This window comes from Acanthisitta chloris, unplaced genomic scaffold, assembly GCF_000695815.1.
Source record: "Acanthisitta chloris isolate BGI_N310 unplaced genomic scaffold, ASM69581v1 scaffold5971, whole genome shotgun sequence".
Taxonomy (NCBI): domain Eukaryota; kingdom Metazoa; phylum Chordata; class Aves; order Passeriformes; family Acanthisittidae; genus Acanthisitta; species Acanthisitta chloris.
In genome coordinates this window covers 35,767-52,990 of record NW_008655407.1, presented here as the reverse complement: position 1 = coordinate 52,990, position 17,224 = coordinate 35,767, and the positions used below count along the sequence as shown (strand labels likewise).

The window sequence follows — 17,224 nt, the reverse complement described above, 5'->3', positions numbered from 1 at the left end:
TTTTTGCCTCTGTATTAAGCAAAACTGCAAAGAAGTCATTAGAGAAGTTTTATATCTCACACCAGCCTATAAAGAAGAGATACCAAATACGCTGATTATCCCTTGATTAATGAATGGGTATGGTTCCCCATAAGCAATTTATCATCCATCAAGGACCCCGATTCACTTCTCAAAGTTGACAAAGTAGATGGGAGACTTAAAAGAAGCCCCTTGCTAGATCTAGCAGAGAACAAAAAGAGAGAAAGCTGAGCCATGAGCAGAAGTGGAAAGTTGCCTATAGAAAAAAAGCCATGAACTTCAGAAGTGATGATTCCATAAACCTGTAAGACCCATCAAACAACAAACCCACAATTTAAATCTGAGAAGTTAAAGTTTGAGTTATTCTTAGCATCACTTAATTTTAATTAAAGTACTTGTAAGGTTTCAAACACAAGACAGATAGTGTTAGAAAAGAATAAACTTATCAGAGTGATTTCTCCATGTTTTAGTATGCAACGTGCCAGAGGCACCAGCACATTGTCAATGTCTTCTCAAGGTCACTTAATGCACACATCCATGCAATTAATATTAATGGTAATTAAGTGAATTTACTGACCATTATTAGAAAGATTCTGAACTCAAAGAAATCTAAGATACGTGTGCATATGCTCTTCCCAGATACCCATCATCAAAATCCAATTCTACCAAATTCAAGTTGAACTGTCTTGACTATCAAAATCAAAAGTCCTTTTCCGTAACACAAAAATACCTCTCCTATTAACAGACACACACAGAGAGAATTTAGTCAGTGGTCTCAGCTCTGTCCTTCTATTCTTTTCTTGAATGCACTGTAAATCACACATGCTGTCAAGTGCAGTACTCTGAGGTTTAACTTAAAAGAAAAACCCAGGAACTGCACGGCCATGTATATTATAAACATGCACATTCACAATATCATCAGGATTCTAAAGACTTAACATTACATTCTTCACAGAAAACTATGGTTGTTCTAGAAGAGTAATTTTAGTTTTCATTATGGCTATCAGGGATTAATTCTAGTTCCAGACAGAAATCACAGCTTCATCCATGAATAAACATAATTAATTATGAAACAAAATGATTGGGCTAATCATGCAAGTGCTTGTAAACTCTCCCTCCTGAGATGTTAGCTACCCTTGTCATAGGTATATCTGACAAATTAATCTTTCCAACACATCATTCACGCTTCATATAAACTAAGCTCTTTGACAGCACTTCACAATAAGACTGTGATGAAATACCTTCACCACAGCAATGTCAAGGGGATCTCTCTTTGGCCAGTGAGTCTTGTTGATCATCACACTACAGAAATTACCATCCCCAACAGCATAGGCAGCATGCTGCAGTCAAATCATGAAATAAAAAAAATATCTCAGAACAGAGGAAGACGTCTTGCAAATACATCTCTATCCACCACTGCTTAGTTTGTTAATTTTAGCATGCCTGGTTATTTGGGTAATGATTTATAGCCACTTTATTGCACAGTAAATTTTCTAGTATTCTACTACAAGAGGTAATCCCTTAGGATCTGTAGTAGTGTAAAATGCAGCAGGTTTAATAATCAAAGTCAGGGAAGCATCACAGAATTGCAGATGAAATGAAAAAAAAAAGAAAAAAGACTGGGATTTTTGCCTAGTTCACCATCAGATGAAAACAAATTTATTTCAGCTGCTTCACTACACACACAACACCTCCATGTGCCCGACTACTGTCAGCTCATGCACATCCACACCCTTCTATCGCTACCTTTTCACTCTCCCGACCAGAAAAAGGAAAATCCTGTGCATCCTACAACTCTTTGAGAGTGGCAAGATTTTCAAGAGAGACAGTGATCACATTTCTATGATCCATATCCAGCAGCAAATCAGGAGTAGCTGCTCAGCAGACCTCAGACTTCCAACTTTTCCTATTGCTTGTTTGGGGGATGAGGAAGTAAGGACCAACTCCTTCTGTAGATGCAAAACTAAAAAATCTAGAGAATATGGATATACAGCTCTTGAACCTTGTGGTAGCTCCATGATGGAGCAAGGCCATCTGATTAAAGTCTGCCAGGAATTTCTATGGCTTACCTGCTTCAAAACATTATTTAAAGCAGAGCTCCTCACTTGCTTTGCTATGAAATTTCTAACTCCAATATTGTTAGCAGTAAAGGAGCCATCAGATTGCCACTGCCCAAACAACTCCAGTAACTTTGTCTGCCAAAAGGCTGAGCAATTACAAATTCTTGTCTTCTTCTCGGAAAAGAAGATCCCTGGCACCTAGTAACTTGTAATCCGAAATAAGCCACCCAGGTTAACCTTGCCCATCTCCACTGGCACCATCCTGCAGAGCAGCCAAGGTCTCTGCCATTCATTCACCCCTGTCCTCTGACACTGCTGGGGGCAGGTGCCAGTGCTTCTCTGCTCTCACCATGGGAGAAAATTTCCAGCAACAGAATCAGCCAAGTAAGTTCAAACTCTGCTGCCACCCACCCCTCTAAGAGAGGGACATACTAAGGGGCAGAGATGGCTTCCACTCCAGCAGTTCTGCAACCAGCTGACATAGTACTTACAGGACCCACTGCTTTTATCTACACCACTGCTGCTGGCAAATGGTCATCTTTAAAGTGTAAGACTGGCCTGACATTTTTGCAGGGCTGCTGTTCAAAAGTTATACAAGTAATGGAGCCAGTGTAGCAACAGGCTTCAAAAACAAAGTTAGTCTCCCATGAGAGCTGCCTTCAAATTTTCCCAGCATGGAACAGAGATGGCACCTCAGAAAGCATCAGGTGGGTAATGGGAAAGTAGAGACACAGATCTCATATTCAACACTTAATGTAGCAGAAATACGATTGCACACTTATTCCTGCTTCATGTCAAATTTGCCCCAGTTAACAACCCATGAGTACAGAGGCACAATATTGGTGGCAGTGCAATCACAAACGAGCCTAACCTTATCATTCTATTGTTTCTTTTCAAAGTACGGTGCACAGTCTTGTAGAAACAGAATGAGATGCATAATATAAAACTTTCCCACTTCATCAACAGCAGAGAACAATCAGACAGTGAACGGCAAGTGATGCAAAATCTTGAGTTCATTCAGCAAAATGTGGAAAAAATAACCAAATATTTCAAAAATCAAAGACCGGAACCATGTTATTTACTTTCTGTTGCCCTTGATGTGAGGTACAGAGCATATGATGTTACTAGGGGCAATGATCAGGAAAAAAAGTTCAAACAGTTCTATGGACCTCACCAAAATATCTATTTACATGCATTTTAATGGTCAGAAGCTGATTTTTCCCCATTTTCAAAATGTGTTCAATTCCAGTTCTTTAGATGCACCTACTCAAAAAAAAGAATTGTTTTAGTATATCTGTCAAAGATAGACTGAGAGTACATACTAGAAGATATAGAGACAGTCCTTTGTATATGTTTTAGTTTTGATCAAAGAGTGATGTTACAAAGATAAAACAATTTGATGCGTAACTCGGTGGTTCCTTAGTCTGTTAGATGGCCTTAATTTTACTTGTTTACTACAATATTATCAGGTAAGTTGCTAAAACAGACAAGTCCTAACAAAACTTGATTTTCATAATTCAGAAGCGAGATGCATGTTGATTACAGATTAAAAAAATTACAGCCATATTTTCAGTGTGCTACAGCTGTGCTTTTTTTAAAGAAAAGGTACTCTATATAAACCTACACTAAAGGGTTTATTATAGCTTCTTAAAGCCCAGGACCCTCACTATTCCCTCCCCCAACTTGATCTACTCTATTAGCTCCTGCTGTTCCACTGCCAGGAGTTTCAATTTTGTCACGTCTAAATTTCAAGTAGGCTTTTGGTTTTGTGTTTCTGTTTTGTTTTTCTGACTACTGGGCTAGATTTTAAGTCAGCCAGTCTAGCTGTAGGGTTGTGCTCAGTTATCTTTGCCACTTATTTCTTTGAAGAAGCATCAAAAAGCACTGCTGCACTCCAGAAGAAAGAAAAGGTGTAAGAAAGTCAGTAAGATGCTCCTGCCTTTAAGTTCTAAGGTTTGTGTTCTTTAAAACATAAGAACACGACAGGAGGATGCACACACTTCCATAGGCTAAAGGTAGGAAAAAGCATCTTTACTGACACACTGGAAAAACCCACCAGCACATATATGCCTTTGTATTAATCAGATTTCCAAACATGCAGAGGAGGAAGCAGCAGGACATCAGTGAAACCACAGGAAGTGGTCTGACTACTAACAGTCTAATCCTGGAGAAGCCTGGGAATTAAAATAGCCTTTTAATATCCACAAATCAGCATCCCTGATGCAGCATATTTGCATATTCAACAGCAAAGTGCCTTGGGATATTTATGTAAATCCTTGAGATAGCAGAGAAGAGAGAAAAAGGAGCAGGCAAGTTAACTGCCAGCTGCCAATTCACTGAGCAGAGAAACAATCAAGGTAACTGGGCTGCACAAAGCATTATTTTGCATGTAAAACAACCAGAGGCCAGGAGAGAGGAGGCCATGCCCCAAAACTGTTCCTCTGGCCTCCTCAATGCAGAAGCTGGATGCAGGGATCATCCAGGGACAGGGGGTTTGTCCAAAAAGCCATAGCAGGACATGATGCTGCAGTCTGGGAAAGGGAAACTGCTTCTGAGGGAGGGTTGATCTTTGAAGGAAAGGAAACACACCAGTCTTTTCTACTTTAGTAGTGCACAGGCCACATGCTGAGTCTAAATAACAACACCCTACCAATGCTGTAAGTCAGCCCTCACCTCCGCAAGATGCATGATGATTTATGTCATGCAGTGAGCTGGATCTAGAAATCTGCAGCATTGTGGCTATGTAGCATTATGCCACAGGTCCTCTTCTGCTCCACAATCCTCCATGCCAATCCTAAAGTCTAGTGACCATTTTTCAACTAGATGCATCCAGAGCAAGCATCTTGTGCTGTGTTTGGGCAGGTACCTAATAGCAGAGCACCATAGCCACTGACACACATGTTTTAGAGGCCAACCATACCAATCCTGATCAGGAGACCACCACACATCAAGCAGCCAATGAACCACATGACAGTCACCTTGAATAGGCCCAGGCCTGTGGTGCCCAAATACCTTGGCCACAGGGCAAATCCAGCCAACTGGTGGTAACAAAGGACCCTGCAAGCAGTTCCCACTCCATAACAGTGATTACACTGCCTGCCTATCCTCATGTTTACCTGTAAGTGCTACAAGAAGTTCTCGTCTGAACTTCCATCCTGTCTGACAGCAGAAATTATTACCAGAGTTGATTTCTTGATAAAAAAAAATAAATAGCTTGAATGACCAAAACAAGGGAACTTCTCCACAGGCAGCATCCGTGCAGCACCATGGGAAAATCCATCCAGTGTTGCACAAACATAGGGTACCCAGCATCTGAACGGATGTACGATTTACTTGCTACCTATATTCTTCTATTCGGCCTTACTGAAACTATTTAAAAAAATTAAAACTAAAGCTATTGTGTTAAGCTATTTGCTACTGGGCCTTTATGCTAGAGATCCAGAAAGAACCTTGCACTGTCTCTCTTACCTCATGCCCCAGAACAGAACATTCGCTGTCCACCCCATCCTACCACCTGCCTGTACATTCTCCCTCACCCTCATGGTATGAAGCCTCACAAGTTCCAAGAAAGGGCAAATAACATGAGGAAACAGAGCATACATTAATCTTGGCGATATTTTATCTTATACTTTAGCCTTTTAGCTCCTTCTAAAGACCTTACCTACTTCCTACTTGATAGTAAATCCAATTATGTCTGGTCCTCCTGTGCAGAAGCCACTGCCAGTAAGCTTTTCAAATACAAACTAAAAGCTCCTGAGTGCGCTGCTGAAACTCCAGACCAGCAGGATGCTTGCTTCTTAAGAGGATTGCATCCTCCCTGAGCAGCGTTTAACAGAGTGCTGCAGACACAGCCCATTCAGGCAAAGAGAGGCTGACATTTTTGCCAAAGAACATTTATTTTCTAGCACAGGCATTGATTTCTCTCTAAAGAGATAATATATATACTATTCAATCAGTATGGTTTTTTTTAAAAAATAATACAAAGCCATTATTTTCATTCGAGCACTGTGTCTCTACAGCACTGCAGTCCTACTTTTTGTTCACATTTATATACACAGGTTTCTAAAGCCAAGGGTGGAGGGGAGGGGGCTGCCAGTCTGCCCCCCAACACCAACAGGCTAAAGGTGCCCATACTGTCCTGCTTGTACCAGCAGTCCCAGCAGCAGGATTATGCCTAGATTCACACCTGATAACACAACAGGGACAAGGGGAGAAAGGAAAAGACTGGCTGCCTTTTCAGAGTTCACTAGGAATTGATAGAAGCTGCTGTCCCTTATTCTTGACCACAGGATAAAGGGACTGAAATCTCTTTGCAGATAAAAAAGTGCTTCTACTAAAGAAAAGGTCTTCTGAAGACACAAAGTGTTCAGACAAATGGACAGGGAGACTAATCACTGCTAAAATATCCTTCCCTGCTACAATAGTTTCACCCTTTCTTCTTGACATTCAGGCCTTAATGTTTGATCTTGCAATGCATTATCATATGTACCCTAAATATCTTACATATTACCAGTTATTTAAATAAATATCATTTATTTAAACAAAGCAAGAATAGGGTGTTTCAAAGGATGTACTGACATCTTAAGGAACCCTGCCTCATTCAATGGTTGAAAAGAAATCACTTGCTTCACTTTGATCCAAATGTCAATTTTGTGGAAATATCTATTATTTAAGTTTTGAAAGGCCATCAGACAGAGGGAACAATGTAGTGCTGTATCTCCAGTCATCAGAGAAAAGAAGAAAAGAGAGGTATTTGTGCATATGGCATTTCTTTGAAGTTGCTGTACATCTTCAAAGACACTCTACACACTATTTTCTATCACTATGACAAATACTTGATGTGTAATTATGTGGAAAGACTTGGTCTCTACATGATTGATACTTCTTTGCATCAAATCCATACAAATGTTTAAGGGAGTTATATCTCAGTTCTACCCTCCGACATGAACTGAGATATAACTCCCTTAAACATTTGTATGGACTTGATGCAAGGAAGTATCAAAGCATCGAGCATCTTGGTACCTCCTCTTCTTACACATAAAGGTCAAAGCATTGTGCTTTTCTTATCAGGATCCCGATAAGAAAAGCCTCTGGTTCTGCTAAGCAAATAGTTTTTGAAAATATGCCTTTCATAGTTGGGAAAAACAGGTAGGGAGTGAAAGGAAGTGGAAAGGAAACAAATTTCAAAGAGTAAGTCCTTTCATGTGTCCAACTGGAACTGCAGATAAGCATTCAATATCAGCAAGGGATACTGTTCTGCTCTTGCACATTGATTCCCCTGGGAGCAGGTTGTGCACCTTGCCTTGCAGAATCAGAAGACACTTGTAGCTGAGTTCCTGACATGTATTCTCAACAGATTCACAGGTAGCCTCAAGATACACTTTTACCCAGATTTGGTCCTTGACAAAGGTACTTTGATAAAACAAAAACAGCATTACTGGCAGTCAGGCACATCCATATTAATAGACAGAGCTATCTAAATTCTAACCTGCCTCAAGCCTGGTCAAATAAACACTACTGAAGTTTCTATCACACAACACAATGATCAGCTCCATCCTTCTCATCATTATACACCTGACAGATGGATTTCAGAGAGAGATGCAATTTAGATCCAAGGAGGAAAGGGCACATGTCTACTGGCCTCCTTCATCCCCTGTCCACTGCATCAGCCACACTTCTGCTAGGGATAAGACTCCCTGTGGAAACCAGAAGCCTTATATCAATTCACATTCTTTCTCTGTTGCCAACATTAGGAAAAATAGGCTTGTTTTATCCATATTATATATGTGTGTGTGTGTATATATATAAATTAGCTTAATGTTTGTGGTGCAATATATTCAACATACAACTCAAACACTAGTTTTTGAGTCATTACCACTGAAGTCATCAAGTTTTCTAGTCACTCAGTAATAAAACATCTGAAAATCAACCTCTAAATCAGGATTTTTCCCTCAGAATATTAAAACAAACTTTTTAATGTTATTTCTGGCTGAAAAATTACATTCAGGTTTTTGCGAAGCTGAAATTTCTACAGAACACATTATTTGGGAATATATCTTCCACACGCTCCCCCCTCCCAAAAAAAAATCCCAGACATATTTAATAGTAATTGCATCAACTTCTCTAAAACCACAATGTCTCAATCTGTAAATCATATCTACATTTCTGTCATACAGACTTTATTCAATTACATAATAAATTAAATAATTTTACAAATTCAGTTCTCAGCGATATCTCTGTTCATTTTCAGGCCATCAGGGTGCTGAAATAATTCTTCAAATCTGTAATACTCCCATACAAAATATTTACATTGTCTACATAACTTGATGGCCCCAAAGCACTTCATACATGAATTACGTTTCACTAACCTACAATAAAATAGAAGGAATAAAACATCATATGCCAGAACACACATTTTCTGAGCTTCAACTGACATATTTCAGGCACCAGAAGGATTAAAAAAGAATGTAACTCCTTTGTACAACAATTGAAAACAGTGGTGGAAGAAGCTGTTTGTGTCTGAATGGAAGGATAGTAGTGCCCAGCAGAAACATGGCACAGAACTGTGCTCAGCAGCAGCAGTAGGCAATGCCAACCATAGATTAACACAGATTGGGGGCACACCTGACATTAAACCTGGGCTGACAAGTCCAAATAGCATATAGCTATGCAGAAACACAATCTACATGCAATTACCAACTACTCTGAAATGCAGCACAGTATGCTAAGAGATCTCTTGCTCCAGACACGGGAGCCAGATGTCCCCAACTTTGCATTTTTCACTTCTCCTGAAAAAGTGACCATACCATTCTATACCCTTTTATCTATCACCAACAGAAGTGTCACAGTAAAGCCAGCAGAAAGGGATAGATGCCTTTCCTTCAGTACCTCACTCAGATATGAGCAAAATTTGTTGGAAGAACAGATGTGATTTGCCTTACACTAATGCATCAGATCATGACCTGTAGCTGAAGTTTAGAATTGTGCTCACTGCACACACACAGTCACACACATGTGAAGGGTGGACAGATCTGCAGACAGGTCATGTCTAAAACTGCCTCATGTCTTCCTGCAGCTCCTGCAAGTCGCAAGTAAGAATGCCTCTCAAGGTTACCCCTCAAGGCTGAGAGATTCCTTGCTGCATCAGATTCTCGGTGATTAATAGCATGCTAAACTTGGAAATCTTAGCTAACACAAAGGATTGTTTGTGCACATATAATTCTTTAAGCATAAACCATTGACCAAGCCTGGGACTAAGTCTGGACCCAGCCTCACCTAAACTCCCTCTGAGAAGGAGATTAGAATGCAAGGAGGTCCTTTCTGAAACTCATGATTCAATAGCAAAGTCTCCCTGCCAGTTTTGTCTGATCCTGTCCTCTACACAGTAAATAATCAAGTATACCTTGTGATTCAATCTTGTTAAGCACTGTCACATTTACTATCAAACTCGGTTAAATCGCTGTTTTATATCAAGAAACATGTTGCTATTTCTCTCTTACGAGTGAGGTGTTTCACTCCATCCGTGACAGTCACACATCCAAGGAATTGTTTTGGTCTCATAAAAACATTTCCTGAAGGACTATTAATCCAAATTTTGATTTGGAAAACTTTTAAGAATACATAAATAAAATAAATTTATTTTTGCAATGAACCATACCAAAGTAACAACATGTTCATACCAAGTTTGAGTTGCATTTTCAAAGTGATAAATGCCTCTGGCATTTCCACCTAAAGCAATCCAACATATCATAAAATAAGAAAGACTCCAGTCCATAAGGCAGTCAGTAACACTTAGCTCATTTTAAGGTAAATATAGTATTAAGAAAAGTATATCCTGTTTTATAGAACCAATCTCATTTCTCCAGGAAAGCTAAAATTTAAAGAAAAGCTGTGAAATCAAACTAATAGTCATGCCCACAGAATCAAAGATGACTGACCATCCTTTCCATATGCCATTTTATTTCATACAGATCAGTAAATTCTTTGATAATGCAACTGTCACTCTTAATCAGAATTTGATCTAAGAGATTCATTATGTGCCCAAGATTGACTTGACTTGTGTCTCAGAGACAGTCTTGAACCTTTCCCTTTGAAGAAGCTAGTGGTATAAAATAACAGAGAAAATGTCTGTTCAGACAGACAGCAATCATCTTTAGCAATAAACATACTTCACAGGAAGCGACTCAAGTACTTTTTACTGCTGCTAAGATTTAAAGATCTTAATTAACATCAGTTTTATTTCCCAAAGGAAAACAGCTGCTCTCAGTGACAAAGCATATTTGGAGCACTCCTCAAACCGAGAGCAGAACTGAACAGTATCACATGTACCCATGGCAAAGCTTTTAAAAACCTTTAGAGGAGAAAGAAAAAGGAAAAAGCAGCTTTAATTGAATAAGACAGAAGGGCAAGGGGGTCAGTAACTGTTCCATGCACTAGAACACAGAGATCAAGGATACACAAATCACTAGAAAGACTCCTCACAGCCCTGCAAACTCTAACACTAGGCAACACAAACTTGAGGTTCTTTTCTGGATGAGTTTCATTTATTCTCCATTAGAATTTAAATCACAGAAGAAACAATTCTTAGTTCAACTTTTATATATGTATAAAAAAGAAAAGATTGTATTTCCTGACCCTATAGGGACTTGTATCTCCCAAGGAACACTAATATAAAAAGCAATTAAAAAAAAAAAAAAAAAAAAAGTCAGTAAAAATTACTGTGCAGTCTCTACAACTATATTGTCAAAAGGCTTAGGCAAATAACCCTTAATAGAAAATTAAATGTAAGGAACAGATTAAAAAAAAAAAATATATTTTAAAGTTCTGATTAGAAGTAGCAGCTAGCTGCACAGAGTTCTAGTGCAAAGTTTCATAGATAAACACCACCATTTAAAAAAATGACTGAAGAGACTGAATTTATGTTGCTGCAGCTCACTGATGTGATAAGACAAAGTGATAAGACAATCAGGTAAAATATATATATAGTTTTTTTACAGACACTTACTTGAATGGTGTGAACAGAAATGACAGTGTAGTTTCCTTTTTCTGACTCATCTTAACCTGTGTAAAAAACCATTAAACCATTATAAGCAAGTTGCAACCAGACTAAAAATTATATTAGGAATTAATATAAAAAAATCACAGATTTCTAAGACTTTGGAAAATGAATGAGATCACACTCTCTGTGTATTGTCCAGGAACAGGGTGTTATACTCCAGTACATGTAACACCGCTGCATTCCTGGACACCCAGACCTGCTCTAAAGTAGGTGAAATAAAATAAACTACTCCCCATCCACTGATTTTCTCAGGACATCTACAGTTAGCAGGATAAAGGAAAGATATGGATACAAGTGCTACCAGGCTTTAGTGACAACCTCCCCTTGACGAAGCAGCATTATTTATGCCAGACAGGTACTAACACACTGCAGCAACACTGCCAAAGCAATGCTGTTAAAGCAATTAACCTGTACATGGATAAAAATAGAAGGTTTTGATGTCATCAGAGCCACTTTGCCCAAGGCCCTTCAAAACATCTTTAAGACCTCCTGCAGTAGCCTGAGACTCAAGTCTGACTGTTGGCAGAATGCGCAGACAGGAACTTCCTAAGCACACTGCTCTGAAAACCTGACAGCTTGAAGTAGCAACCCACATGTCTCATCCTATCCATCCAAGGAAACATCTTCTCCATGGGGTACAAATAGTGGTCAGGTCAGGCCATCACAGAAAAAGTAAAAACCCATTTGGCATGTCTAAGCCAGTGTGCTACTTCTGCTTCAGCAGAGAAACACAGAGGGAATTCAGACAGAATCGTTCCAAAACAATGCTAGAAACAAGCCAACAAAAAATAGATCATACAACACCACAAAATGACAGAATAAAAGCAAACTTAAAGAAAAGGAAAAGCAGAACTACTTATTTTTTAAAATAACCTCCAATTTAACTGAAAAACACCTGAGTCACCTCCTTAATTCTTTAAGCAGAGGTCTTCCAACTATGGATGTGATATCACCATGCTTCATCCAGCCCACCAGTCACATCCCCTGCTACATGCCAGCTTTCCACCACATATCTGAAAGTGACTCTGCTGCTGACACCTCCAACCTAGGATGCACACCGTTGTGAACCTTGTATTCCAGGGACAGAAGGTGCTTATCTCTTGCAGGTCATCTCATGCTAGTTCATCATTCCAATATAATCACATGGATCTCCTGACAGGGCGACCAGTCCTTGCTTGTCTCAGGTTCCTATCTGTGGACAGGATGGTTTTCTCTCAGAGTACCTATGCCTTGACAAAACTGTGGGGTTTGGATTTTGGACTGTTTCTTACTTCACCATCTAGTGAAACAGCACCTTTTTTGTTTGGAACACTCATGTGCTCTCATATATTATCCAGTATTAAATGAATCAAGACAGAGAAGCCAGAGATGAACACTTGCAAAGCAAAACAACAGATACAACAGCATCAGCTAAAAGTTAATTAGCCCACTAATTTAATTTCTTTAATGGACAGGAGCCTGTTGCCTTTTTGATCTGTTTGTGTACTGATCCTGACTAGCCTTGTCTCCCAGCCCCTGTTGTAAAAGTATTATGTCCCAGCATTCGGATTCTACCTACATACTGTGAGTAGGTTTACATTAACATCAGCATTTTTGTTAAGAATCAAGAAAAAAGTTATTCATTCTCTTTACAAAAATAAAGTGGTTTACTGAAGTCTTTCAGACTCCTTCAGATACAGCTCACAGCTAGTCAGTCAATATCATCCAGCATGTGCATTCAATTTTGATCCTTTCAATTCACCACACTATATATAGGGTATGTCCTATAATTATTTTACACACAGCAGCAACTATTATTCAAACAGGCTTCTTTTTTTTAATCTGTATGTTTAGTACCTTAAATTGCTCAAGAATCTGAACAGCATTGGTAAGCATGCTCTCTGCTTTGAAATGAGCACTATTGTTCAGATATTCCAGAGGCAGAGTTCCCTGGGGAAGAAAAACACACATATACATTAAAAAACAAATAAAATGAAAAACCAGGAATTTCTCTATCTGAATTGCAGGCCAGATGAGCACTAAGAATGCTTCAAATTGCTGCTGAAATAACAAATGTAACTTCTTTGAAAATACTCTTCTCACATAGTTTTGCAACATCACAGGGACTGTTTATAACATCTCAGCTTCTACAGGAATGCACAAACCTGTAAATAACAAAAGCTGTTACTAAAGTATATACGATAAAATAATATAACTTCAACCTCTAATCAGAAGCCATTTCTGAAATACTTTAAAGTCTTCCATCCAAAGCCTTACTTGGGCCTGACTCATCCTGTACTTGTGACAGGAAAGGGAGAATGAGCAGTTCCTATACCATCCTATGCTGGGCAGCTTTCCTTGCATGGCCAGCAGTGAATGCAGGACGGGGATAGAAACTGGGTAGTCTCCAGAAGAAATATTTTGAAAAATATGCTTTAAATAGGTGTTTTAAATGCGAATTAGCAGCATGAAAGCACACTAATGAAATGCTAATTTTCAATTAGATATTTATGAGGCAACTTTTGGACTACATAATAATACATGAAAGAAATTAAAAGAAAAAACCATCTCACTGTTCACTAAATTAGAAGCACAAGATACCATCTGAAGAAAGTACACTAGTTTAATCAAAAAATAATTAAACATTAAATTGCAGGAACCAGCTTGTTTACAGGCTTGGCTTTCATGATCAAAACCATGTGTTATTCAAACCATATTGCACTTTTAGCATCACTAAAAACAAAGTAAGAGAAAACTTTCATGTAGAGTGTAAAGTTGCAGATTACAAAAGGATCGGCCTTCTTTCCAATTGAGAACCCCATATAATATACAAAAAGATGGAGCTGGTACTCTAAACTGAAGATACACACATAAACCTAAAGCTACAAGCAGTCTCCATACCCTGTGCCACTTTTACACATCTATAATCTTTCCCTTCACATGCCTCAATTCTTGTCCCCAACATCTCCTCCTCTATGGTGAACAAATTTTTATAATATCAAAAAGCATTTGTACTTCTTACCACAGAATTCAGGGGGAAAGGCACACCAATAAGGGAAGCCATCAGTGGTGCTATATCAGCCTGTGCAAACAGAAGCATTCCCATTTTAATATAACTTCAGCTTCTACAGATAATAAATTCAGTTTCATTTTCACATATCTGTATTTGCAAAAGTAAATGGTATAATTCTAACAAGTTGTAACACACAACTCTCCTTTATAGTTTTGGGTTTTGTTTTTTATTTAGTTTCCAGTAGTTATCATGACATGATTAGATTCAAAATATAAGGCTCCACTACTGATAAAGCTTCGAAAATACATTTAGTTTAAAAAGCAAATATAAACCCCCACTCCATTTATTCACAGGAATTCAGCACCTCCTTCACTGCACTCAGAGAGGCATACCACTTTTTATGACTATTTATATGACTGAAAAAACTAATTTCATATTTACAGTTTTAAGCAGTACACTGGATATACTGTTCTTCACAGCATTCCTTACCCCATGCCTCCACAGTGGTGATTACTCACCTTCTCCCCTTCAGAAGGGCTTTTTGTACATTTATTTGTGTCCAGTCAGCCTTCAGAAAGGTCCTTCAATCTACACCAAGGCACTCATAAAATAAGTTACCATTACCTTTTACGTGTGATGATAAACACTGCCTCTCACCAGGTTTATATTTTCCTTTAATATAAAACTATGCACCAAAATTCTTTGTTTCTTCATCATAAATTGGAAGAAACTACACTGAAACCACAGGCACTGCTCCAGCCTCACATCTACTGTGCAAACTCCAAACCATTACTTGTAGATTACTTGGAGTGTAATGGTAATCAGAAGTCTAATTTGCTATTTTTAGCCATATTCTCACACGTGCTATGGGACAAAAGCTCTGTCTTTGGGAACTCTGCTAGCCAGGACAAAGCAACACTCGAGATTCTTCTATATAGTCTCAAAATAACATTGCCATAACTCCAAACAACCTTGAGAAGAAGATCACTAGTTTTGAACCAAGGCTTTGCTGACACGAGTTGATCCAGAACATTCCCAGCTTTAACCTTTTAGCATGAGATTATTACCCTTGTTTGAGCAGGTTTGGAGTCTGTTATTCATATATTGGGATGATAGAAAGGAAGAAGCATCATGATTTAAAAAACCTTGACTGATTTAGTATCAAATGATAAGTTGTCCACCTTTTTTTCTTCCTTCACAGCACTAATTGCCTAAACTGCAAAGTCTCTGGGCCATAATCAAAAATCCTATTGATAAAACCCACAGTTTAACACTATAACAAGAAATAGTTTTGATTCAATAATGACAAAAACTTTTGAAAAACATGACAAAATACAAACATTGAATAGATAGCTCTGAAAAAAATAAACTGAGCATACATATGGCTAACAAGTTCAGGAAAAAGCATACAGCAGATGCTCATAAACTTGGGAAACATGGTTATCAGACCATGCTTCCTTCATGTTTTGCTGGACACCTTCACAAGGAGACATCGAGGAGGCTCAAGTTCAGCTCCAGAACACTTTCAAAGTAGAAAGTAGAGGGAAAGTATCACAAGTTACTTTCTAAAGGTTTGCAAAAACGAATCCCATTCTGAAAGCATGTTAGATGCTATTCAAAGTTACTTCTGGGTCACTGGTACTGAGTTTGAGGAGTACCTGCTATATTGTATGCTGCACTCTTTCTACAACAGCATCTGATCACTTAACAAAAAGGGTGTGATAATGCATCTTCAGAAGTTGTATGTAGCTGCCACATGTGTTAACAAGCAATTACAAGTTATTCACATTATGTTCAGTATGGGTGTGGTTCCTGCAACTCTTAACTTTTAAGTAACACGTTCTAGGGAAATGGTACATCTGTGTGAACATTCACACAAATTAAACAAATTTGTGTAAATCACACAAACTCTCACAGTTTAAGGTGAAAATTTATGAACTATTAAATTAGGTATGTTAGATACCTGATTGACATCAAGCCTCTTCAAGTTCTCCAGTTTCCATTCTGCAAGAAATAACAGAGAACATGAATAGCTAATCTATACAGATTTGAAAGGGTTAATTCAGTTGACATTTAATGTCTTGTTGCCATTTTCTGCAAAGTGTCAGTGCTAAAGAAAATTATAATTTGACTTTAGCATGCTAGCTCAAGAAGGGTTACAGATGGAACTCAACAGGCAGAAACAACAAAATGCATTCATTTCAGTTCACATTTTCTTTTATCCAGCAGGATAAATTGCTGCCTCCAATTGTGACCTAGATCAGCTGAAGGCAGGCCAAGGTTTCTATTTTTTTTTCAGCACAGTGATATATTACCTCCTGTGCCAACTAAAAGAATCAAACCCAGGTTAGGAGAAGCGCTGATAAATCTCCTCAATAGTTTGTAAAAAAGGTTAACCCAAGGTCCCAAATACACTGCTACAGAGTGGTACAAACATATTATACCCAAAAGCTGTGGTGCATCATACAAAATGCTAGCTCAAAACTGTATTTGCCTACTCTCCATTGGCCTCTAAGGAAATAAAGAAAAAATTGCCTGCTTTCTTTAGGGGTGGAGAGTTATTTAGGAACAGAGTTTAGCAGGGTTTGGTTTTGTGTTTCTTTTTTCTTTCATACATTTGCAGTATGGCATACACCAAACTTATTTTCAGCACTCATTTCATACCACTTCTAGCTTTGGGGGGTTTGAGTACAGGTCTACTATTATTTGGTCCCAAAAGCACCCTGAAGAGCAACAAGGTAACTTAACGGTAGTGAGACAGAGCTCCGGCGAGTTCCCATGGCAACACGGGGGAAGTATTAGCAGCATTAATCATGAATTGTGTTAAACTTGCACTAAAACGAACAAGTTTGTTTCCTTTTGCTACCCAGAAAAGTAAATGGGCTTATATTTCTAGAAACAGACTCTCACCCATATTTCTAGTATATAAATACATTGCTTGTTTTCCCTTAAATAAGATTTTCCGAGGAAAAATGTTAGAAAATTGTCTATGCACACACAAAATGTGCTTAAGGTAGGAAGACACTGCAGCTCTGCTAGTGAAAACCTCTAGCTTTGTCAGAAGCTTTATTCTCTTCACTTCCCCTAATCAGAGAT

The 17,224-nt window shown here is 38.5% G+C and overlaps 1 protein-coding gene across 1 annotated transcript in view; it reads right to left on the bottom strand.

The window, feature by feature from the left end:
- PIGN (phosphatidylinositol glycan anchor biosynthesis, class N) overlaps window positions 1–17,224 on the bottom strand; it is an 86,243-nt gene that overhangs the window by 45,970 nt on the left and 23,049 nt on the right. Inside the window, exons 8-11 of the mRNA XM_009083883.1 lie at window positions 16,092–16,132; window positions 14,138–14,197; window positions 12,973–13,065; window positions 11,083–11,138 (exon numbers count right to left, since the gene is read on the bottom strand). Of these exons, the coding sequence (XP_009082131.1) occupies window positions 11,083–11,138; window positions 12,973–13,065; window positions 14,138–14,197; window positions 16,092–16,132 (250 nt within the window). The remainder of the gene's footprint in view (window positions 1–11,082; window positions 11,139–12,972; window positions 13,066–14,137; window positions 14,198–16,091; window positions 16,133–17,224) is intronic.